We start from the raw sequence: 26,338 nt of genomic DNA, 5'->3' as shown, positions 1-26,338 counted from the left end.
TCATTAAAATTTTTTTTTCAAAAGATTTATCTTTTTTGTTACAAGAGAGAGGATTTATTGCCAAATATTAAATCTTAGGATTGGGATCTCTGTTGGAGGAGAGTCTCTTAAATCTGTGTCATTATGTGCAACATTGTTTGATAGTGTGTCACTCTAGTGTTCATAAGTAAACAGAATTATTTACTTACTTGAAAGATCCTGTCAATGAATATGTGAGAAACTGATAGAAAATATATGAGCAAAGTTAGTGCACCTAGGAAAAAATAAGTGAATAAATGCTCATGGTAGTTGGATGACAATGATCTGTAGTCATAGATATAAATCTATAAGTAGAAAAGAAAGTACAAAAGAAGTTTAAAAACAGGGTGGAAGTAGGAGGATTGAAAGACGTATTAATTTATAATTTGACTAATGAAGAATTAAGGACATGAGGTTTAAAAATACCTTAAAAAGACATAAAGACCAGCAGATATGTGGTTGGTACAAAATAAATATAAAGGAAGGAAATAACTGACAATAAAGTCATTACCCAAAATTCTTTCTTTTTTCCTTTTTCCACTCCCCACAAAATAAATAAATAAATAAATAAATAAATAAATAAATGAAATAGCTTCTGAAGACTGAGACTGTGTCTTGAGAGAAACATTAGTTTCTGAAGAGTACTCTGTGTCTTGAAGGGCAGGATAACAGAACAGCTTGGAGCTTAACTGTCTGGGTTTGAAATCTGTCTCCTGCTGTTTCTGATCCTCAGTTGCCTCATGGGCAAAATGGCTCTAATAGCAGTGACATCTTTCTATCATTATTAGGAAGATTAAAGTGGGTAATATATATTTAGTGCTTAAAAAGACTGTCACATATAAATACTTGATAAATATTATAAAAATTAAACATAGAAACTAAACTTCTCTAATCAATAACCATAATCTATGCCATAGCTTAGTATACATGAGTTATATGAATGACAATAAAGTAACCCAATGTCAGTATATATAACATTGATAGACCTGTGTGTAAGCTTACTAAGACTGATGAAAATGATAGAGACATAGCTAATTAAGACATGCATTTAGGGAATAAACTGGAGACATTAAATATAAAAAGAACTAATTTTCTCAAATCCATAAGGTCCATTTCTTTTTTTTTTTAATCTTATCAAGCAAGCAAATGCCAAGTACAAAGAATAAAACACCAAAAAGCTGCTTTGCTGACTGGCTATCTTGATTAAGGACTACTTTATTTTAAACCCAAGTGCCCAAATACTGACTCTTTAATTCAAATGTTTATTCCTTAATAAATTAAAATTCCAATCTTTTGAGAAACCAGATTTTTCTTGCCATATAATTGGGTGTGTTACTGGCTGAATCCAGCATGTTTTACCCCATTCTTTACTCATAATTGATAGTGAGAAAAACCCATGAAAATATCGCCCATGCTGACCAACCCTTAACTCGCATTTCTATTTCCTGAAACTTTCCTTATCACATTCACGCCTCATTAATTGGTGTCATTTGTTCTCAGATAAAATTGGAACATTGGAGAATCACCTGAATTTGTGTATATTAACCTAACCATTATGGTAGGAAGAGGTACATTATCTTATTTGCTTCTTAATCCTCAGATGCACTGAGGTAGACATGTTACATATCCTTGAACATATTCAGTGCAAGGTAAAATAAATACTTGAGATAGTGACAGTCATGGAAATCTGTGCTGTTATTAAAAAAGATGAATTTTGCCTGACCAAGCAGTGGCACAGTGAATAGACTGTCGGACTGGGATGCTGAGGACCCAGGATGGAGACCCTGAGGTCACAAGCTTGAGCGTGGGTTCATCTGATTTGAGTAAGGCTCATCAGCTTGAGCCCAAGGTCGCTGGCTCGAGCAAGGGGTCACTCAGTCTGCTGTAGCCCCCCGATCAAGGCACATATGAGAAAGCAATCAATGAACAACTAAGGTGCTGCAATGAAGAATTGATGCTTTTCATCTCTCTCCCTTCGTGTTTGTCCGTCCCTATCTGTCCCTCTCTGTCTCTGTCACAAAAAATAGAAAGATGAATTTCCAGGGTTACAGAAAACATCAACCCAAGTAATAAGAAACCTCAAAAAATGCAGTTTTCATGTTTTTCTCTAATTCCATTGATTATTTTATATATTAGTTTTCATTATAAGTGCATAAATTGTACACTAATTTTTTCATCTACATATTTAAGTTTTGAAGGTATCCCTCTTTAAATCTCTCCCTTGACTTACCAATATGAATATAATGTAGAACTTTGATCAAAATGAGTTTATCAACCACCCAGTTTTTAAACTTTTGACACTGGAAACAATGATACCTATTTCAAAACCCTAGTAAAATAAAGTTCTTAGTGTTTCTCAATGACATGAAGATTGTATATGTTTAAAACTCATGATAAATTCTTCCTCCAAAAAAAAAACAACACTTCACATACTATTATTATCTCTGAGTTCCTTTGCATAATGATGAGAAAGTACACGCTAGTCTGTAAATTAAAAAAACAAACAAAAACAGCTAACGTGTTTTCATGAAATCTGTTGCAATGACACCATATTTCCCAAGGTTCAGAAATACAATGTTGAGATTCTCTGTTTTTAGTTCTAAATAAAATAAAGCTCTTTTCGTTTTCTTTTCCGTTTCTAAGAATATATTAAAAAAATAGTATCAGAATGAATGATGTTGCACTAAGACCCCTGTAAAAAATACCGACAGTCCCTCCAATGTATTTCAGTTCTCTTGGCATCGTGTGTGGCTGCCAGTCAACTCCAAGTGTGTGGCTCATGGACCAAGCCCTCTTCCGGTGCCTAAAAGACCAGGCCAATGGCCATCTCACAGAGTTTATGGGTTTGCTTTTTATTTTATTTTCTTTTACCAAAAATTAAGTCAAGTCTTTGTGAAACTTGTGATCAAAAAAATTTTTTTATACTATAAACAAGTTCAAGGGAGGTAGGCTCATTTTCATTTTTATTTCTCTTTAAAGAGCAGCAAGAAACTTTCTTTCCAGTATTCCCAAAAGGAATATATATATAGAGAGGAAAGGGTGAGTAGAATGTTGAAAACCAGGGAGAGACATTGTCTGAGATTCTGTTTTTGTTTTTTTTTATATTGTTGTTTTGTTTTGTTTTTGCAAAGAGGAAATACTTTTTGTTGTTATACTTGGACAATGTGTTGCTATAAGTTCTACAAATAAGGCTCCTGCATGCATAAGCAGATTCTTCTGTTGACAGAAATCATCAGTGTGCTTACTTCTCTTAATGATTAGAATAAGAAAGGGTCCAAATTCCTTATCATGAAAACGGCCCTCTGTTCTCTGCAGCACAGTGAACCCCTACATACAAGATCCTTGCTGTTTTCCACTCTAAGTCTGTTCACATTGTTCCTTCTGGCCTGAATGTGCAGACCTTCCTCGGTTGTCACCACCCTCCATATGAACAAACACTCCTCACAAAAACACATACTCATATTTCACAAATCTCCAAGGAGTTCATCTGTGAAGCCTTTCCTGGCCCCTTCAATCTATTCCAATGTACCCCATTTATCTTCAACCCTAGTTAATCGCCTTTTCTTTGGTGCCGAACTATAGCCTATGACAAAGGTTCTTACCCAGGGACTGTGTGTGAGGAGCTGAGTCATGCATAAATGTAAGCAAAATTTTGTGTTTGTTCATTTAATCTGGACATAAGATCCAGAGTTCCATTAAAGTTTTTAAAAGGTCCATGATTCTTTGATCAAAAAACAAATATCTGGTGATAGAAGATGATATGAGTTTGGGTGGTGGGCAAACAATGCAATACGCAGATCATGCATCATTGAAACCTAGATGATCCTATCAACCAATGTCACCCCAATAAATAAAATATTAAAAATTTAACAAGGATGAAACAAACAAATAAAACAATGACCAGAAATACTAAAACATATTGCAGATAGAAGTTATATTTCATGCCAACTCTCCCATGTTTTCTTCCTTCTCCTCAACCATTATCTCAACAAGGCCAACAAACATGGTATCTCCTTTTAATGTCATTAAAGTTTTATTTCTACATTAGCACAACCTGGGTGTACTTTGTAAGACTGAGATACCTGGGTCTTACCCCAATATTAGAATCTCTGCATATGGGATCAGAAATGCATACACTTTAAAGAAGCACCCTAGTTTATTATATAAATTCCAAAGTTTGAAAATGAGTGAATAATACCAGGAAATAGTAGCAACATGATAAATATTTAGAGGCTGGCTGGCTGGATAGTGAATAAATGCATAGTATGATTTCAAAAAAATTATAACAACTCTTAAGAAAGTAATTTTAGTGACATTATATAGATTAAAGCAAAACTATATCTAGTTAAAAGAGAAATAAGACAGTTACAGATATTGAACAACTACATACTTAATAATTATTATTTATTTACAAGCCAAGAAAATAGTGACTTAATGTCTCTAAATATCAGCATATCTTCTAGGTTAGGGGGTGTTAAAAAATCATAAAATATTCAGATTTTTCTGAAAAATTCTTCTACTAAGGATACCATGCACTTTAAAAATTATACTAAAAATAGGTACAACTATTTATTTAATATTTAATCACATCTATGATTTTAAATCATAGTCTTTTAAAATAATTATTTTATAAAAATGAAGTGACCTCTAATTGTTTATACAATAACTTCTTATCTTCAGATCTAGAATTTTTTTTTAAATTGTTCATAAGGGCATGAGAACATTTTAAAATGTTCATAAGGGCATTTACTTTCACTTGCAGCTAAAAGTAAATAATACTAAAATTATTCTTTATCCAATTGTTTTGAACTTCAAACTGAAGCAGATAATAAAATAGCACTTTTAATTTTTTTATTTTATTTTATTTATTCACTTTTTAAAAATTTATTTATTTATTTATTCATTTTAGAGAGGAGAGGGAGAGACAGAGAGAGAGAAGAGACAGAAAGAGGGAAGGGGGGGGGGAGCTGGAAGCACCAACTCCTGTTGGTGCCTTGACCAGGCAAGCCCAGGGTTTTGAACTGGCAACCTCAGCATTTCCAGGTCGATGCTTTATCCACTGCGCCACCACAGGTCAGGCCTATTTATTCACTTTTTATAGAAGAGATTAGAGAGAGAGAGATAGAGAGAGAGAAAAGGGGGGGGGAGCAGGAAGCATCAACTCCCATATGTGCCTTGACTGGGCAAGCCCAAGGTTTTGAACTGGCGACCTCAGCATTCTAGGTCAATGCTTGATCCACTGTGCCACCACAGGTCAGGCTTTAATTCTTTTAATAGAGAATAAGCAGACCAGCATAAATATTGGCATTTGTGATATTAATATTTGCACTTTGCAAATATCTGGAATCAAGTAAGTGCTCAATTAATATCAGCTGAAGTTGAATGTTAAGATGCTACTTTCAACACAGGGTTTGCAGTTGATGCAGTGTTGCTACTCGTTGATACTTGGCATAATTATTCAAAATGATTTCAAGTTTATGGTTGAAATGGATCAAGTCTCTTGTAAAAGAAAAAGCATCTAGAGAAAAAAAGGATTGTAAAATTTATACAGTAATTAAAATTTTATATTTTTATTTTCATAACTTTAAAGTTTTTACTAAAAAAATAACAAAATATTAATTTGAAAATAAAATGCAGCCGTATGTTCATTGCAGCATTACTTATGACAGCCAACATAAGGAAACACCCCAAGGGCCCCTCATTAGACAAGTGGATAAAAAAGATGTGGTGCATACATAAAACAGAATATTACTCAGCCATCAAAAGAGTGAAATCTTACCAGTTTCTGTAATATGGATAGACCGAGAGGGTATTATTCTAAGTGAAATAAGCCACATAGAGAAAGACAAATAGCATATGATTTCACTTGTATGTGGAATCTAAAGAACAAAATAAATGGACTAACAAAATAGAAAGATACAGAGAACAGACTCGTGGTTTCCAGACGGCAGAGGGGTCAGGTGACTTGGTTAAAAAGATGAAGCAGTTAAGAAGTACTAATTGGTAGTTACAAAATAGTACAGTAAAGTACAAAACATGTAATCAATAATATTCTAATAACTATGGTGCTAGGTAAGTACTTGAAATATCAGGGGGAAGAACACTTTGTAAAGTATATGATTGTCCCACTATCCTCGTACACCTGAAACTAATATAAAATAATGTTGAATATAAACTGTAATTGAAAAATAAATAAAAAATGTTTATAACAATTTAAACCTTATACTTCCTGATAAACTCTCAGTTATTCATCCATAGTGAATTCTATAAAAATCAAAGCTCCCTGTCACCTAGTGGTGGCTATCAGAATTGCAGGCAGATTACCCAGTCCCTGTAACTCACAAATTACTTATCAGTGATAATAACATGGTATCCTTTTCCAGGATCAGTTGGCCTACAGCAATAAGGTACGCTTTGTGTTTCTTTTATTTACATTTCATTTACTTGGCAGCATACAACATAGAAATTCTTGTGTATCTTTCGTGAGGAAAGAAAATAAACTGATGAGCCAGCAGTTGACTACATCAAGCAGCAATCTAAGAATTTAAAGGAATAGTGCTTTATTAAAAATCTTACATATATACTATAATATGCTACTATTGTTTACCATAAACCTCTGCGGACAGACATTTTGACGTGTTGGTCTCTGAATTTCTGGCATCTCAGTCAAAATCAGTTGTGTTTGTTGCATACAGAAACATGCCTTTGTTGATATATCTATTACAAATTTATTAGAAAGTACTTCCTCTCCAGACATGTGCCAAAAATTGCAGAGAGATCCCTGCTTTCCTCGATGCGGTATTCTAATAACAAGGAATAGCCAATTCCGAGCCAGTATGACAAGTAAGGCCTCTAATAAAGACATGCACAGAGCCCAGGGAGAGCAAATGGAAAGAGTTCTTCATCCGCTCTAGAAAGCAAAGCTCTCCTGAGTGAGTTAAGACTTAAACGATAAAGAAAAACAAGTCAAGAAAAGAAGTTAAGCTCTGAATGGATGGAGGTTGAATTCTGCAGGGTTTTGTTTCATATGCAATGTCTTGCAAATTGCTGCTGCTCATATTTAATGAACAGAGTAATCAAAACATTGAGTGAAAAAAATTACTGGAATGTGATACTAGACCATTTTAATGGGCTGTCTTTAGAGCTGTCACCAGTTGCCAGCCCAAAGTCTTCCAGATTTTACTAGTTACTAGTTGTCTGCCTCTTCTTTGTGTCATCACTCACTTATACTCTATGCTTAAGGTATTGCTTAAGATATCATATATATTATAATTATAATTACATATATATATAATTTTTTTCTACCTTGATCAATCCAGGAATGTTGTAAAAAGTAACTTTCATACTAAGACATTATACGTCTCATTTATAAGCCTTCACATATACTTCCAACTCTGAACCACTTCTCAAGCTAATTCCAGTTTGTCATTTTTATGTCAACTTAGGTCACCCCTTGGAGGCCCTTCTAACATCTCCAAATTAGTGAGATACCCCTATTCATTCGTAAGCTGAGTAGGCTCACGGCACTGTAATGAACTGTCTGCCTCTGTACTATCTATCTATCCTTTCTCCTACCCCATCACACGTGTCTATGCACTTGCATGAACACACACACACATGACTATACTGAAATCTTTGTGAGCGTTTTATTTCAGGATTTAAAATGGCAAATAATTCATTCATTGAAGATACAGATTTCATCTTTTCAGTGAACAGCACTAAGAAGACCCAGAGCAGGGGATCACATGACATCTCCCTTGACTATTTCCTGAAGACAGCGCCAGCTGGTTTTAGCAACCTTTGCCAACCTATAAGTTTCTAGGACAACATTTTTTGAGTCCTATCCAGCATTAGTCTTTTGGGAGCAGGACTCTTTCTGGGAATCTTAGATCTAAAAGCAGTGGGGTGTTTATTTTTGTCAGCTCGGAAAAATACAAGACTATAAAGACTGACATTAAGCTGCATTTAAGTCAAGAGATTTTTTTTCTGACTCTCAGAAGACCTGAAGAAAGTACAAGTGACTTTGTAATACCATGGTTTTTTCTTCTTGAATATATATATCATCTCAGTTAAAGAGCATAAAATGCAATTTTGTTGAATAACACAGTTACTTCTCTGTTTTAGGAACTACAACAAAAGTTGTAGTCTAAGTAAACATAATACACCTCCTAAATCAGAGAAATAATCTGAAAATACAAATGAAATTACTTAAAACTTTGAGTTTTGTTTCTGGGCTAAAAATTCAAGAGCATAGAAACTGCCAGGAGATTTCCTATATATATTTTTGCTACCTTGATCAGTCCAAGAATTCTGTAAAAAATAAATTTCCTCTTAGCATTTCAGCACATCTGCTACTGGTTTCAGCCAAGACCATATAACCCAGAGGATCAGAGAAATGAAAAACATTTCATTAAAAAGAGTGAAACAACTTTTGCAATACCCATAAAAATGCACAGGTTAAATTTACATGGGAAGCTCCAGAGAATTCTTTTCAATCCACACTGATTTGTTTTGTACTTGAAATACATACATGACATAGGAGTACTATAATTTTTTTTTAAATAAAAACTCTGGAATTGAAAAAACTTCATACTAAAACCTCCTCATTTTACTTCTGGAGACTTGAGATTTAGAAAAGGGAAGTAGCCTGTCCAAGGTCCTTCAGAAAAGTATCTACAGACCCAAGTCTGGAGTTTGTATTTTCTTGAACCCTAGTACAAGGCTTTACTTACTACATCAAACTTCTTCCCAGTAAATATCTTGGCACGCAGCAACTTTGTGCAAAAAGAATATTTAATGGCCAAATTATTTTCAAGGATTCTTTTGTGGCAATTTTGTTTATAACATTTTCTTAATCTCTTCATGTGGAATCTGTTCGAGAGCATGGTTTTAACATAGCCATTGTCAGTTCTAACCTAAAGGTATCCCCCTAAATTATATAGAAATAAAATATAAAAACTATTTCAAAATTATGAATTATAATTATTACAGTGAGATTCTAATTGGAATATAAGGTGTTCATTATAAATGGTTAAACATTATTGTTTACTAATGTAATTTATTAATACATATTCTCTATTGGTTCAAAGGAGGTGTTATCTATAAGCTTGTCATTAGTCTATGCATAATAAAGACTTTACTAATTGAGTTAATACTATACAATATAAAGGAATTAACTTTAGGGAAAAACTGTAATCAATATTTGAAAAAAATTAACATGCAAAATCACTTTAGCTAATGACATACATTCCCTAAAATTGTGCCTTTCTGATGAGGCTAGAAATTTTTAATATAGTTTTCTTTTTCTTTTCATACCTGAAAGTAGTACCAGTAAATTTATTTCTAATCTTTACATTTTTAGTCATGATAACACGATGCGTTGGTTTTTAAGCAATGCTGTACAAATATCTGAGGCACTAGCAAAAAGAAAGACAAAGGGATATTGTATTAGGCTCCACAACAACTTCAACCAAAATAGAACAACTTCAGGTGACTTATATATTATGATATTTAATAAGAATTTTCTTTAAGAGACTTCATATTCCATTGCCAAACCAAACCCAAAACCTGAGCAAGTGAGTGAAACTCAGCCTAACCCATGGTGGGACAAATGGACCTTTGTGCCTTTGGATTTGATAAAGTAGAAAGTACACATCAGTTATACAGTATTCTTGTTGTTGTTTTTTTTTTAAATCTAACTTGAATCTCATCAAAAAGAAATAATCAGATAAATCCATAAAGAAACATCTCTGAGGAAAACTGATCTGTTTTCTGAAAAAATATCAATGGTGGGTATATAGCAAACTGCTCTAGGTAAAAGGTGACTAAAAAGACCACCTAAGAAATGAGTGTTTCTGGACTGGGTCCTGAACCCAAAAATAATAAATAGATCAGTAGAATTGATCTTAGGGATGGATTTGGACAGATTTCAGTATAGATATATAATTATAATTTTTATTGAATCAATTATAAATATCATGGGTTAATTAAAATGAATTACTAATATCTAAATACCTTTCATTATTGAGTGGAATTTTAGTTTGTCCGATACAAAATGTGTTTGCATACTCTTTCTGATTCAGTCCCTATAAACAGAATGGTGCAGATGATAGGAGACAGAATATTTTTTCCTTTTCAAGATTAAAAAACAAACAAACTAAGGTGTAAAAGTAATAGGTGATTCACTCAAAGTATAGCTAGATTGTGCTATTGTCCTCTTTGGTTAACCTGGGAACTATGTTTCCCAGAATTGCCTTCCTTGTATTGCTCCACGTTAGAGGTGGCCAGAAGAGGACATGTGAGGTTTTGATGGTGGAAGAACAGCAGCAAGCCCAACCTTCAGTCTCATCAGATATGGCGATGCTCAAGGGCAGAGGTGCCCAGCAGTTCCCAGATTGTCCTCTCTCTTACTCTTCCTCTAGCTTGCCCTCCCCAGGCTATAAACAGCTGCGGAGCCACCAGCAGATGCTTAATGCTCAACCCCAGGTAACAGACTACACTGAGCACCAGCTTCCCTTCGATCTACCCCTTTGTGGTCTCACTTTGGTGGCCGATCATGTTGGATTTCTATGATTTCTCTATAAACTTTTGGTTGTCCACTACCATGCCAGTTCATAATCATCTGTGCTAGTGGCCTTTTCATTGATTTTCTATCTTCACCTTCTAGACCTTTACTTCTCCAGCTCATCTCACAATTGTGTAAATTAAACTTGTATAACAAATCCTTTACTTTCATAACAGTCATCATTTCTCTGTTTTCCCGACTCAATACTGATACAACCAAGTTGGTTTCATGGACAGTGAACCCAGATCTCAATATTGAATAGCTTCTTAATCTTCTGATTTCCAAGCCAGAGTTCTTCCCAGTAGATTAGAACATCTTTCCAATCCTACCAATAACCTGTTATTTTTTTAAAGCATTTATTTTGGTGGTGGGGGTTCTGTACTTGTTTTTTAACCCTAAGTATTGGGACCAGTCAAGTTTTCAAGAAAAGAAAAAGGTCACTGTAAACCTTTAACAGGTGGAAACTCACTAAAGTTTATTTATTAGAGAGATAAAAAATTAATCATTCACCATATAATTAAAGGGTCATAGCCTGACCTGTGGTGGCGCAGTAGATAAAGCGTCGACCTGGAAATGCTGAGGTCGCCGGTTCAAAACCCTGGGCTTGCTTGGTCAAGGCACATATGGGAGTTGATGCTTCCAGCTCCTCCCCCCTTCTCTCTCTCTTTGTCTCTCTCTTCTCTCTATCCCTCTCTGTCTCTCTCTCTCCTCTCTAAAAATGAATAAATAAAATAAAAAAATTAAAAAAAAATTAAAAAAAAAGGGTCATAAAATAAAAAGGAATTGTGTACATAAAGGTAATTCTATTCTAGAAAATAATTTCTGAGCTGCAAGGAGCTTTACAAATACTTATAGGACAGAAATTTGAGAACAAGAGAGATGAGATAATGTGTCCATGAACATTCATATTATTAAAGACAAAAATGAGATTAGAAGAAACATTTTATCTCTTAGAATAGGAATTTGGGTATATTTAACTCTAGAAACTTACTAATAAATTTTATATTATTAAGGAACAAATATATGGCAAGAAATTATGAGATCAAAGCTTGTATCTTAACTTCTACTCAAGTTAGTACCTGTAACCTTGTACATAGTATTATGCCTCAGATTTCTTACGTGAATATGAGGTGTCTGGTGCATTTTATGTAGTCAGCACATATTAGCTATGAGTTAATAATTTGGCTAATTTAGGTATATATCTTGAATTTTGATAAAAATGTTTCCTAACCTCTAGATGCTTAGACATAGTGGGAAAAGGTACACACACAGAGATACAGTTATTTAAACATAAAAACAAAAACATTTATTAATGAGTTTATAATAAAATGTGGATACCTAATAGCCACAGAATGTTAGGATTATATGAGAGCACAGAGCATCCAAGTTAGCCTGCGAGTGAGGAGGGTGCCTTTCTCTAGGAAATCAGAGTAGGTATACATGTAGGGGAGTGCTCTTGGGATCAATCCATGCCACAAGTAAAGAAAGCAGAACTGAGAAGAGGGAGAAGTTGGGCTCATACACAGTCACAGTAAAGACTTCAGCTAATCTCAAGTGCAGTTCTGGCCCTTGGATGGTCCTTCAGAATTGCCCCAAACTGAGGGATGGGGATCTTTCTATACTCCACATTGACCAGTCACTGAGTATAATCTGTCTGCTGGAAGGAGCAGTGGCTTTGGATGATGTGACTTCCTTTGGCAACAGGGAATGCCCATGTAGGGGACCTTGGCTATAAGCTGTTAGCCAGCAATGCAGGAGGCGAGAAGAACACTTTAGTTCTGAACAGAGGCAATGGATTTAGCACACAGAGAATCTATCATAGTAGGTATCAGGGAAGACATCCTGGAATAAGGAAGAATCTTAAAAGATTTAGAAGATGTGTCCAATGCTGGATTTATGCATATAGGTAAAGATATAGCATAAATAAAAGCATGGAAGGTTTAAGGAAATCAAAGGTAATTACTGGGATATAATCATAATAAAGGCATGTCTGGCTGATGAGGTTATGGGGAGAGTATGATAGTATTATTCAATAAGTAGGTAGTGCCTCAATCATGAAGAGTTTTAAATGGCAGGCTTTAACTTGTAGATAAGTTGAAATATACAAAAAAGAGCAAGACCAAGTCAGATTGTTTTTTAGAAAAAAACATCCCTCAGTAGTATGGAAGATCTATTTGAGAGTATCAAGACTAGAGGCACGCAGACAGGCACACTTCATAATAATTTGGGTGTAGATGACGAGGATCTGGATAATACTACCTCTCTAAAGGAAGTATTTAATAATTTCACATTGATTACATGTTATTTCACATGATGTGTTCATCGCAATACTTTTACATTATTGTGGTTTCCTTATTTATATTCTTTTGGGTTCTCTAGATATTATTTTCTATCTGAGAAAATCACTTGAAATTCCCTAAGAGGATAAAAGAAAAATATGCATATTACATATACATTTGTAAGCTTATCTATTCATTCATGACACTTTTTTTAAATGATACTTTTAGTCAATATGTGTCTAGATCATGAGGAAGATTTTTTTTTCAAATTAGATTTATACATATGGGTACAGTTATTACAAGAGTTTTTAAAATATACTTTCTGTTAAGATGGGATATTAAAAAATAAAACTCTCAAAGAACTTCTGAATTTAATTTGAAAGAGGAAAAATAAAGGAAAGTGTACAAATATCAAACAAAAACAGCATAAATTCCAGAGTTTTTATTTCAGTTGAGTCTGAGCAGGTCAATTGATCCATAGTCTCAGTATCTACATCTTTAAAATGTGTCTAATAAGAACACTTTCATCAAAAAGTCATGGTCAGGATCGAATGAGTAAAGTGCTAAAAATCATTTCATAAATTATAAAACACTAAAGAAATGTCAGTATTAATACTTTTTATTACTTATCTCAGGGAGGCATCCTAATTTGGAGAGTAACAACAGTGAGTGGAGTAAAAGCACAGAAGGGCAAAGCTGGACTTCCGGAGTTCTAACTCGAGGTGATGTGTGATCACTGTCCCGGGGAATCAGTGCTGGGCATGAGTGAGTGCTGATACAGGTGGCGAGGAAAGCCACAAGGGGTCACGTCCCTTTCCAAGCTTCTGTCTGGTCTTCTTTGAGTGAATAACACTATTTCATAGTATGCTTATTATAACTAAGCTTTCACCAGAACAAGCACTATGTTTTAATGAGTTCTAATTTCCCATTTGATGCCAACATGAATCTTAATATTCAATAGCATGAGAAGGCGATGATTACAGACCTATTTTCTGCTGAGTCTTGGCAGGAAAGAGGGACAGAACCACCAACTTTATTACAGCAGCGTGATAAAGAGGAAACCACACTGAACTAGGTAGGAGTCAAACATCCCATATTTGAGTTTGTCTCCCACCTTGGGCAAAACATTGCATATTTCTGAACCTCAGCTTCCTTTTCATTAAAACCAGAGGTTTGGAATTTACTTAATTTCCTTCTGGATTTATAGTTTTGATTATCCGGGCTCATAATATTCTCAGAAAAAAAAGGGGGAATCCAGAGTGTATGCCTCATTCTAGCTGGGAAAACTTACTTCAATTTTTTTTTTACTAAATTGGGATGATGTTGGTTAATAAAATAATGTAGGTTCCAAGTATATAATTCTATAATACCATATTTCCCCATGTATAAGACGCACCATTTTTCGAAAAATTTAGCATCTAAAAACAGGGTGCATTTTATACAGTGGTTGTAGATTTTTTAACTTGTATTTCCTGCTTTTTTGCACTTGGTTTTGCGCTCATTGTTGAAGACAGTGATTCGTCATCAGACACAGATGAGGACAAGCTAATAGATGGGGGTTTGACAGTGATGAGGAGTTGTGTGAATTTTATGATGAATAAAACTTGAGTTCAATAACTTTATGTAATACATTCTTTTTTTCAAATTTCGGGTCCCAAAATTAAGGTGCGTCTTATACGTGGGAATGTCTTATATATGGGGAAATACCGTACATCATTGTATATTGCACCTGTGTATTTATTGTCCAAAGTCAAATCTCCTTTCTTCAACATATATATGACCTCTTCTACCCTTTACTGTCTCTATCCCTCCCCCATTCCCCTTTCCCTCTGGTAACCGCCATACTGTTATCTGTGCCAATTAATTATTGTTTGTCTTGTTTGTTCATTTGTTGCTTTCAGTGATATATTCCACATGTAAATGAAATCATATGGTTCTTGACTTTTTCAATCTTTTTGCATCGTATGGGTAAAGATCAGATTCACACAGTACTGAAGGAATAGGAAATGCTCAATGAGAGCAGGGGACACTCAAACAGGAGCTGAGCACTCCACTCTTCCCTCATGCAGATGCAAGAATGACATTCATACCATACATCCTAACTCCTACTTCAGATGCCTACAGTCCTAAACTGCCAGAAACTCTCTGTCCTCTTAACACAACTCCAGTCTTGCAAGTACATGCATACATGCGTACATAAACACGTGCACTTGTGCACACACATACACATAAGAACTGAGAGACATTTTGGAAAGGAACCAAAGAAAATTCTTCAGGAGCCTAGAAAAAGACTAGACTAATTATTCGCTAGTCCTATTGTCAGGCTGTTTGACGTTCGCCAAGTTTCATATAGTTTCAAGTTTCAGGTCAAAACATTTACATAAGAGTACCCCTGATGTTTTACAGTGGTTTTTCTTGTTATAAAAATCTCAAAATATTGACCTCCTTGGAAACATTTCTTTTTATACTTCACTGCATTTTATAAATGTCTATTCTTTGGTTTCTTGAGTTGTCATTATGTACACCCTCACTCCCCCCCATGGGACTCTGAACTCTTTAGATCTATTTCTCATCCTCTGTAAATGTGGTGACATCATCACTGTTTGTTAAGAAAATGATTATTATGTCTCCAAGGATCCATTCCCATACATAACCCATTAAAATAAAATGAGATGTGTTCATGAAAATGTTGTAGATTCAAAGTCCTAAAGAATGGTATGTCTCAAAAAGACAAATAAGCAGCAGAAATAGTCAAAGGAGGAGGGGGCCCACACAAGTTGGAAAAAAAAGCAGAAGGCCCTGGTTGCTTTCATTGCATTCTGCTTGCAACCCTTTAATGCACACAATTGTTTCCCTGACTGATGTAGCACAGCCACAATATTGAGAGTTTAAAATCACTGTAAGTTTAATTTACCTATTACAAAACTGAGGCACATATCATTATTAGTGACCTGCTATGTGCCAGGTATTGCATTAATGAGTAGGGATACAAAAGTAACTGAAATATGTTCCAATGTTGAGTGATTTAGGTAATAACAAAGCTCTCCTGGGAGGTCTGGGAAACCAGAGATCACATCACTGACTGCAATGGCTAGTGCAAAGCCGAGTTCCTGGAACACTGAAGTAACAGTGTTTGTGAAATGAATTTACAATACCACATTCCTTGCTTAGCCATTTTTAATGTGTTTTTTTTTCTAGTATATGAGGTGCTCATTGGAAAAAAAAATCAGAAATGTTAACAAGTAAGTATATAGATTGTCTATTGTTACATCTGCAATAGTGGACTGTATATTGATGCCCATTATTTGTATTTATTTTGGCCTTTTACATTATTTACTAAAAAAATCTAAATTATGCCTCACTTTAATTTCGGTCAATAATTCAAAAACATAAAACTTTATTCCTTTTTATCACCTTCAAAATAATAGGAAAATAATAATTTAAGAAAGGTAAAAAAAAAACTGATGAGTAGAAAATAAATCTTTTCTAGAAAGAAGGGAATATTTATTTCAAGCCACCGAGTTTGAGTCAATTCTCTGTCATCAGCTTTATACGTATGACTGCACCGAACCTTTATAACAGTAACAACAACAATAAAATATTGTGCTTGATCTAATTTCCTATCTTCAAAAATTTAAGGCAACATCAAGACAGTCTGTGAAAATTGAAATTTCAAGCATTTAAGAAGTCTTTCCAGGATTTTCTGTATCTCATTATCAGAGGCCAAACAATCTGAATTTCAATTTGAAGGATGGCTTTCACTATTTCTTTTTTTCACACTTTCCCAATAAAACTGTTAAGTGGGCCAGACCCAAGGCCGCAGAGCACTACCGGGGAGGAGGACTCACCTATAGTTTTGCTTTTCATTTCCTATGTGGAATCTGTCGTATTGTGAATAGGCTTGGTTTCCTTCCCAATCCATTAACTGGATTCTTAGTGTGTACTGCCTCTGACTGGTCATGGCAAAAATGAACTCATTCCCCAGCCAATATTCACCGGAGGGATTTCCAAAACCCTGCGAAAGAAGATAGAGATGCAGTTGTTACTTTAGAGAGAAAGTCTTTTCATGCTCGGTCTTTAACAATGTTCAAATAGTAATTAAACATTTTTAAAAGTAAAGGCATTTCTTTCATATTGGCACATATTTTCTTTCAATTACCGACTCAATAATTTTATGCTGTGTTTCTCTCCAAAAAGGTTTACCTCTAACTCGTTAGGATAAAAACCTATATTCTGTGTAGTTTAGATATTTTTGGATTAAATAAATCCGATTATAAGTTTGACAAGTAAACACTTCTTTATCATAGCTTGCTTTTAAGAAGGTTTATAAAATACTAGTTAATGGAATATTTTAACATAATTAAAAATTTTCCAGTAAATTATCAGGGTAGTGTCAGATAATTTTTAACAATATTGTTTTTGTTTGTATACTCATTATTATTCAGGAATCAAGTTATGCTCAGATAATAACTTAAACAGATTATTAGATCTTTGTCTTCTTTAACTTTAAAATTTTCATATTTTAAAATTTAATTTTTTATTTACAGTTGATACATTTATCAGTTTCAGGTATATGACATAGTGATTAGATATTTATGTATCTTATAAAGTGATGCTTCAATAAGTCTAGTACTCATCCAACACCATAATTATTACAGTATTATTGACCATATTCCTTATGCTATACTTTACATCTCCATGACTTATTTTTATAACTGGCTATTTGTACTTCTTAACCCCTTTACCTTTTGTGCCCATCTCCCAACACACCTTCTCATTTGGCTACTATTTTTTGTTCTCTATATCTATGACTTTGTTCTTATTTTGTTTGTTTATTTATGAGAGAAGCAGAGAGACAGAGAGAGACAGAGAGAAAGGAACTTTCAGCTGTTCTGTATGTGCCCTGACCAGGGATCAAACCCACAACCTCTGTGCTTCAGGACAACATTCCAACCAACCGAGCTATCTGGCCAAGGCTTGTTCATTTATTTTTTAAAAGTGCAATCACATGGTATTTCTCTTTCTCTGTCTGACTTATTTCAGAAGAATATTTGCCAATGATACATTCAATAGGGAGATTAATGTCCAAAATATATAAGGAACTCACACAACTTCATACCAAAACTTAACAATCTGATTAAAAAATGAGCAGAAGACCTGACTAGATACTTCTCCAAAGAGGACATACAGATAGCCAACAGGCATATGAAAAGACACTCAATATCACTAATTATCAGAGAAATGCAAATTAAAACTACAATGAGATATCACCCCACACCTGTCAGAATGGCTATCATCAATAAATCAACAAACAACAAGTGTTAGAGAGAGTGTGGAAAAAGGGAACCTTTGTGCACTGTTGATGGGACTGTAAATTGGTAGCAGCCATTATGAAAACAGTGTGGAGATTCCTTAAAAAATTAAAAATAAAACTACCATACAAACTAGCAATTTCGTTTTTGGATATTTACCCAAAGAAATTCAAAACACTAATTTGAAAAAGACTTATTTACCCCTATATTCATAACATTTTTATTTTTAAATGGCAATTAGAAAACCTGCAAATTCAGGCCTGCAATCCTTCACTGGAATGAATTTGGATTTTAAGGCAGAAGGTTGAATGTAAGAGCTGGCAAGTGAGTCCAGCTAGCCACTCTGCACCTGAATTTCAATATGGCTCTATTGTTTTCCTTAGAGTAATCCCAGTCATGGTTGTTAAATGTTCAAAATAGTTTCTTTGTGGGGTAAAGGGTTGTCCCCAAACAAAAGCTACCACTTAATATTAGATGTTAGTGATAGGAAAATAAAAAATCCTAAGAAACTGATGGCATTCTAGACTATGTATTTAAACAACTGCCTCAGAAAGTATTCCTTGGTAATGCTTGAAGTTCAATGTAATTTTTGATCTACATGTCTGTCTTCTGACCTGACAATGAGCTCACTAAGGAAAGAACTTGCGTGGTATTTGTGAATCCTCAAAGGCTTTGTGGCATAGCACCATATGCTGAGAATTCTATATGTCTTATTAAAGTTCAAAAAAAAAAAAAAAAGGAAGGAAGAAAGGAAGGAAAGATGGAAGAAAAAAAAAGGTAAGAAAGAAAGGAAGGAAAGAAGAAAAATACTATAGCAATTTATAATGACATTGAGAGTAGTAACCTTAAAATGTAATTCCTGTTGCAGATAATTTGGTTGAAATTCACAAAGGTGTTTCTTGGAGTGCCCAACTGAATCATAATCACTGTAGCTCTGGTTCAAAACAAAAATTCCTAGCTCCACACTAAAAATATTTGAGAGCCACCCCACGACTCTGCATCTCAATAAGCTCCCAGTCTGTCTTGTGCACATTCACATTTAGAAGACACACCTCCAGCAATAACATGTTACATTTTGTTGTTTCAGAAAAAAACAGATTCTGGTTAATTGCGGTATTCATTAAGAAGAGGTACGAGGGTGGTAGTAAAAAAATCACATCAACCCTTATTTTCTCAACACAGATGATAGAATTTGGAAGACTTTTATTTCCTTTCAAATTTAATATGTATTAACTATACTGCTCACAAAAATCAGGGGATATTTTATTGCTTCCTATTCATTTTGAAATATTCCCTAATTTTTGTGAGCAGTATATATAGAATTATAACTATAGCAGAAGTGTTTCTCCTTTAACTCACTTAACACGTGAATCAGTATTTTCCACTCCTTCTTTAAAATATCAATATATTGAGTATTTTAAATGTATTTGTGCACCGCTGTCTTTGCCTGTTGAATTACGTACCAAAGTCAGTTGTGTTTGGTCTCAAATTTGTTGTGCCAGATCTGTTATTGTAATGATAAGATTTATAATATTATGTAAATAAATTAAATATTAGTGGGTAAAGTAGATTTTTTGTTTATTTTAAGTATTTAAGTTTGCCTAATAAAAGCAAATCACTAAAATTTGTTTTTGAATCATGTTGTTACAATAATAAAAGACTAGGAAAAATAAAACATTTGAAGATTTCTTAATTACTTTGAATGTATCTTACTTACTCTAGTTTAAAAAAAAATGAAAGCTAGAAATTTGATGCATTTCATTATGGAAAAGTTTATGAAAGAGCCACTTATCCAGAATTCCAGGTTTTGGCCCTACATTTAAAAAAATGAATAAATGAATCCATATTTTTCTATTTAAAGTTAAAATAAAATGTAGTATTATGTGTAGGCACACTTTTAAAATTATTCTCTAATTTAACTTAGTTTTTGGTGAACTAAACATGCTTTTTCCAAACTGCACTGGCTATATTCTCCCCTGAAGACCAGCTCTCTGTAGTTCAGAGTAAAGACACTGGACCCCTTAAAGTCAGTATGCCAGGGGCTCATTTATTTTCTGTTCCTAAGATGCACAAGTCACACTTTGCAAAAATTTTACAGTCGCAGGAACTATCAAGGCAATTTAAGATGAGCCAGAAACTCGACACATTCTTGTGGCAGTTGGTACCACATACCAAGGAGAAGAGTGAAGCTGTACCTTCTCCTATGAATAAGCAAAACAGAAAGTTACAGAGGACTGAAGTCAAAGAATTAGCACATTCTCAGTTGCAGGAGCCACTGGGAAGGAAAAGAAGGCTGCTGGGATTTTTCTTGCATTTCTTCTCAGCTCAGACATGTCAAAACTCTCCCTGTAGCCACTTGACAATTCCCTCTTCTGCGTAATCAGAAGGGATTCGGCAATTATACTAAATGTGAAAAAGGAGGCTGGGAATGATAGAGTGTTAAGTTTTAGGTCACATATTTCCATGCTGTTGAAAGTGTTGCATGGATAAAACTCTCCAGCTTCCCCAGGAAAATGTGCAGAGATCGCCAGCGAGCCTAAGAAATAGATGAACATTAATGTCATTCCTACAAGCCTCCGTCCCATCTTGGCATGCAGGCTTGTACCTCCCTCTAAGTGAGATTAACATCCCTTCCTAAATAGTTTAGTTTTTTTCCCATTGAAAATAGAGCAAGAAGCAAATCAAATGTAAGCAACAAAAATTGTTTTAAGAAGCCAAAATTCTATTTCATGCACCTTCCTGAAAAACTATACCTATGTGCTATAACGTGGGAGCGAAATGTTGGGCTACAGGGAATCAAAAGCGCCTATTAGAGAGATAGTGTAGGGAGGAAACCTTCTACTAGCTAAAAGTGCAGTGATGCAGAAACAACTGTTTCATCAAAAAGATGAAAAATAAATGAAAGAAGGGAAAATGGGTTCCCACATTAGTAAACTGTCTATTGAATAATTTATCAGGCAGACCATGAATCTGATGCTTAGCAACAAAGGCTTGGCTCTGATTAAATAACTTCTACTCCCTGTCTCTGTTCTAATTTGAAGCCTTTCTGCCACATATTTGCTGTGCACTGTCCAACATTATTTCTGAGCCTCTGTTTCCTTATGCAAAACATGGATAAAAATGTTTCCATACAGAGTGTTGTGAAGAAAGAAATGAAATAATATAACTAAAGCATTAATCTTAGTGTTGATACAGGAGAACTTAACAAAATTCTATTTGTTGTGGTTGTAGTTAAAGGATATATCACAATACATATTAATTTTCTGTTTACTTGTTTCTCTCCCATGAGACTGAACAGGTTTCTTTCTATGACAAACAAAACAAAATAATCCAGTCTTGTTTTAGCCTAAAAATTAATTAAGGGGATACTGAAACAGCAATTTAAAAGGCTTCCATATGCTAGGAACTAATGTATTCTCATGACAAGTTGAGTGTTGGCTTATACAAAAGTCGATTATTGAATTTCTTATTCTTAAAGCCAACAGATTGCAGTTGGGGCTAATCTATGACATAAAGCAAGTGTAGATATGTAGACTACTTTTTCCTACTTCTGCTTCCTAATGCTAAAGAGAAGCATCTCCTTCAACTTCCCTCTGTTCCTATTATTTTAATCCCTTTCTCTTTATGTCTCAGAAGTTTTAGCATCTACAAAAGAGGTAATTTTTGAGAGCTTAAACATAGCAATAAATTGATAGTTCTGACAGTTGCTCTCAACCAGAAGTGCATATCAAAAACAGCTGTGTAGCATTTTCTTTTTCTTCTTCTTCTTCTTCTTTTTTTTTTTTTTTTTTACTATAGATAACTTGGTTTCCCCAAATACTGGTTCTGACTCAGTATGTCTGGTGGCGGGTTTAGAAATCTGCACACTTAAAAGTTTCAATGTTGAATCTGCTGTACACCAAAGGTGAAGAATCATACAATCATGGTATGAAACAGCTATTCCAAAGGCAAATTGGAAAGTCTATATTAACCACATCAAATCGTCTGAGTAATAAACAAGGAAGAGACAGGTGTAAAAACCTCATCTTTATATTCGAGTCCATATTAGGCATGTCTTGATTATGAATTATGTACTGTCCTTGGAAAAAATTATATTCATGCCTGGAATACAGAGACTGCTGAAGGACATTAAAATAGGTTTGCACAGTACTGGATACATAACAGTTTACCATAGGTCTATATTTTACTCCAAAAAGCTTGTAACACCCATAAAAATAAAAATAAAAGCTTAAACAAAATTCAGTGCTGATACTGAAAAAACAGCAAGTCCTTAGAGAATTAATAGACAATAATAAAAAATAGAATTTCTTCTTTTCCATAAAGGAAATCTAAGAACGTTATACTATAGTCTTTCATGAAAACTACTATGTTTAGTTACACCAATCACAATCACATGAAAGATTTTCATGCCACAATTCAGATTGGTTGTTAATTCTATTTCTCCTTTAGCTCTTTAATAAAAGGCAAAAAAGACACTGGAATTTAACCTAAACTCATGCTGACTTAAAATTGTCTTTAAAACATTGGAGATGTTTTCTCTGAACATATGTACCCTGATTTATCAATGTCACCCCATTAAAATTAGTAAGAATAATAAAAAAATTAAAAAAATTAAAAATAAAAAAATCAGAAGTTAAAAAACAAACAAACAAATCACATTTTGCTTAAAAACTGCACATAGAGAAAAGACCAACAATGTTCATTAGTTTTTGCCAAAATTTGCAGAAATGTTCAGTTGTGGTTTGTATTTTTCCAAGTTAGTAAAATAATTGTCTTAGATACTTTGTTTTGTCTCATAATGCTCATAGGACGTGTTGACTTTTTATAGCTGAACACAATTGAAACCAGACACAGCCCATGTATCCTATGGGTTTCATCTCTTTTCATAGAAATAATTAAAGAAAACAGATAAGGGGTCAAGGTGACTGACCTGTGGTTTCCAAAGGTGCTTTAATTCACAATTTGATTGTGGATCTCCACTAACTGCTGAGACAGCCCAAGAAAGAGCAAAAGAATGATTTTTTTACCACATTTTAAATTTTTTATAAATTTTGCTCTTTTTAATGGAAAGATGTTAAAATGCAGTTGAAAATGTGCTCCTAACTTTTTTCCAGAAACAACTCCCGAAAAGTATGGTGCTCAGACTGAAATATTTGTGTTAATAAGAAGCTCAGTTTATGGGGGTAATTGTTTTCAATACAAAGCCAGGTTGTCTCCAGGGCATTAGTCACTACCTTCCATAAAGTTAGGCCACTAGGGTACTATTTGGAACTCCTAGGTTGGTTGGGCTTTATGTGCAAAAGTACTGCTGATAAGTGTTATGGAGGCCACTAAATAGTATCCTCATGGCTCAAAGGAGTTAATATAGTTCCCTAAGTGCCTCATTAAAAGGGCCTACTCCAGACTTCCCTCTCAGCAAACATCTTTACAAATCCATAAACCAGATTTTGCAGAATCTCCTCATAAGGAAGTTTAAGTTAAAACAAAGCTCAGGTAGAAGACTTTTGTAGGCTTAAAGCCAATGTTAAGACTCAGTAGCAAATGTTGAGAGGTTTAAAAATAATAATCATAATATACAATATATATCTGTAATTATGTGTTGATAACTTTAACATATTTTTTCCTGCAAACCTTATGAGGCAAGAGGCAGCCCTTAGGTATCAGCCAGTATGAAGTGAAGGAGAGAGGAGAGGCATAAAAAGAGAGATGAAACTATTCCTATACCCGGTGCTGGAGAAAGAAGGGAAGAGTTTTAGGTTATATGATAGTAGATTAGTGAAGACTGTGGAGGAAGTGGTGCATGCCAAGAAGTTCTTGTTTTCTTTCAGGATACACACACCCCGGCAGCCAGTGCTTCTGGTGCAGGAAGCAGAGGTGGTGTGACTGATCAGAGTTAGCACAGGAGTCTACATCCATTCTTTGTGGAGTCCTGTTATTTTTTGTCTTTAGGTGAAAGAAAAGCTCTGGAGGAGACAACTGAGACACTTTCTGCCATGTGTTTTGGTGAAAGTTAACCAAGTTGTAACATATGATGAATTCTTTTAATTAAAACATAAAGGCCCTGGCCAAGTGGCTCAGTGGATAAAGTGTTGTCCTGGCACGTCAAAGTTGCATGTCTAATCCCTGGTCCATGCAGGTAGGAAAAGCAATCGATGGAGTGTACAACTAAATAGAATGAGTTGATGCTTCTCTCTAACTCTCTCTTTCTGCCCCCCTATCAATGGAGATTTTTGAAAAATCCAAAAAAGTTGTTAGATTCATTTTTGCCAAGTTTTTCAGCATTTTGGAGCTTATCTCATTTTCTGATCAGGCAGAATTGACACTCAGCTGATAAACCGTTCTAGTTTGAATAAAACAACAGTCTTTCTATTTTAAAAAGGGAGAAGGGAAACTTCATAAAAGCTATGATTGAAAAATAATTTCATTCTCATTCCAATAATGATAAGCTACATAATATACAATGTCATATATAGTTAAATACTTAATAAGACATAAATCAGTAGCTCAGTTCATATGTCAGTCTCTCTTAGTTAATGTGACTAGTTTGTCAAAGCAGCAGATGCCTACAGCTAATAATTCACTATTTTAGAAATACACTATGATGGCAACTTTATATTCATTTTTCTATTACCATTAATATTTATTATAATTTATTTTAGATTTCCCTAAATCTAAATCTATATTCTGATTCTCAGATAACTTCTTCACATCTCATTTTAGTTGTAAAACTAATCATGAGTTCAAGTGGTTCACAAAATAATATTTTTGGCAGAGTTAAGCAAAAATTTTGTAGTCTTTGGTTAATAATAATAACTACTGTTAATTGAACATTCAGTATGCCAAGTGCTTTACTTATATCTAATTTTTACAACATCCCTGCAAGGCAGGTGAGGTATTATCATTACTGTCCTTTTCAAAAAATTTTTTTAAATTAAATTTATTGGGGTAACACTGGTTAATAAAATTATATAGGTTTCAAGAATACATTTCTGTAATGCATCGTCTGTATACTGCTTTATGTGCTCACCATCCCAACTCTCCTTTCATTACCATTTAGCTCCTCTTCTACCACCCCACCCCCTTTCCCTCTTGTAATCCCCACACTGTTGTCTGTGTCTATGAGGTTTTTTCTTTGTTTAATCCCTTCATCTTTTTCACTAATCTTCCAACCCTCTTCCCCTCTGACAGTGAGAACGTTAGGTAAATGATTTGCCAGAAATCACTTCATTTGTAAATGACAGAGAGAAGACTAGAACTCTTAATAAAGGAAGGTCCTCTTTCAGAATTTAGGTTCCTCCTCACCCACCCTGCCCAGTATAAGTTCTTAGACTCACATGGGCAGAAAAAGACTTTAGAATCAAATCAACATTCCAATTCTCCATGACAATCCTAAAGCATGGTGATTTACCTCCACTGGGGTGTTTCCACTGAGGAGGGGTCTCACCACGTACTAGGCAGTCCATTCATATTGGAAAGAACCATTAGAGAGTTTTGTTCATACTTAGTCAGATTTTGCCTCTCTGTAATGTTCTTCTATTTGCATGGAGATTCTTTCTTTAGAACAGCGTTAAATTGAAGATTCTAATTCAGGATGTCTGGGGTGGAACTTCAGATTCTGCATTTCTAATAACTTCCAGACAAGGCTAGTGCTGCTAAATCCCCAACCAGAGTTTGAGTAGTAGACTCCAGTTTCACACACCCCTATTCAATCAATTAAAACAACTCTCAGAAAGATTTATACCTAATTCTTTTCTCTCCAGGTTAGATACTCAGCTATTCCCATGCTGTAAATATGGTTTCAAGATTCTGTCCATCCTGCTTGTACCCTCCAGGCTAAGTTTCCTTAGAATCCTCCAGTTCTAAGGAAAACCTCAGAACTGAAAGCATATTCTTGATGTAACCAGACTGTGGCACACAGCGATAAGTTTTGCATTTGCAACTAAAAATTATTATAAATGTAGAATGTATACAGATCTTTATTTTTTAGTAGCCAACAACATAAAATGAGCTTATCGCCACATAAGTCTCTCCATCATTCACAAATTAGGTTAAGCTAGTCTTTGCATCTTAAGTAGTATACTAGATACTAATATCTAAGCTAGTAACCTTTCTATCTTGAGTTTATTGCTTATTGAAGACTTCAAGATTCCAACTTTTTATAATTA

At 34.4% G+C, this 26,338-nt stretch overlaps 1 protein-coding gene across 4 annotated transcripts in view; it reads right to left on the bottom strand.

The window, feature by feature from the left end:
- Positions 1–26,338, bottom strand: part of ANGPT1 (angiopoietin 1) — a 289,496-nt gene that overhangs the window by 24,262 nt on the left and 238,896 nt on the right. For all 4 annotated transcript variants that reach the window (XM_066265817.1, XM_066265818.1, XM_066265819.1 and 1 more), the window contains one exon: positions 16,710–16,876. In XM_066265817.1, the coding sequence (XP_066121914.1) occupies positions 16,710–16,876 (167 nt within the window). The remainder of the gene's footprint in view (positions 1–16,709; positions 16,877–26,338) is intronic.

Source organism: Saccopteryx bilineata, chromosome 3 (genome assembly GCF_036850765.1).
Source record: "Saccopteryx bilineata isolate mSacBil1 chromosome 3, mSacBil1_pri_phased_curated, whole genome shotgun sequence".
NCBI classification, from domain to species: domain Eukaryota; kingdom Metazoa; phylum Chordata; class Mammalia; order Chiroptera; family Emballonuridae; genus Saccopteryx; species Saccopteryx bilineata.
This window is presented reverse-complemented; position numbering and strand designations above follow the sequence as displayed.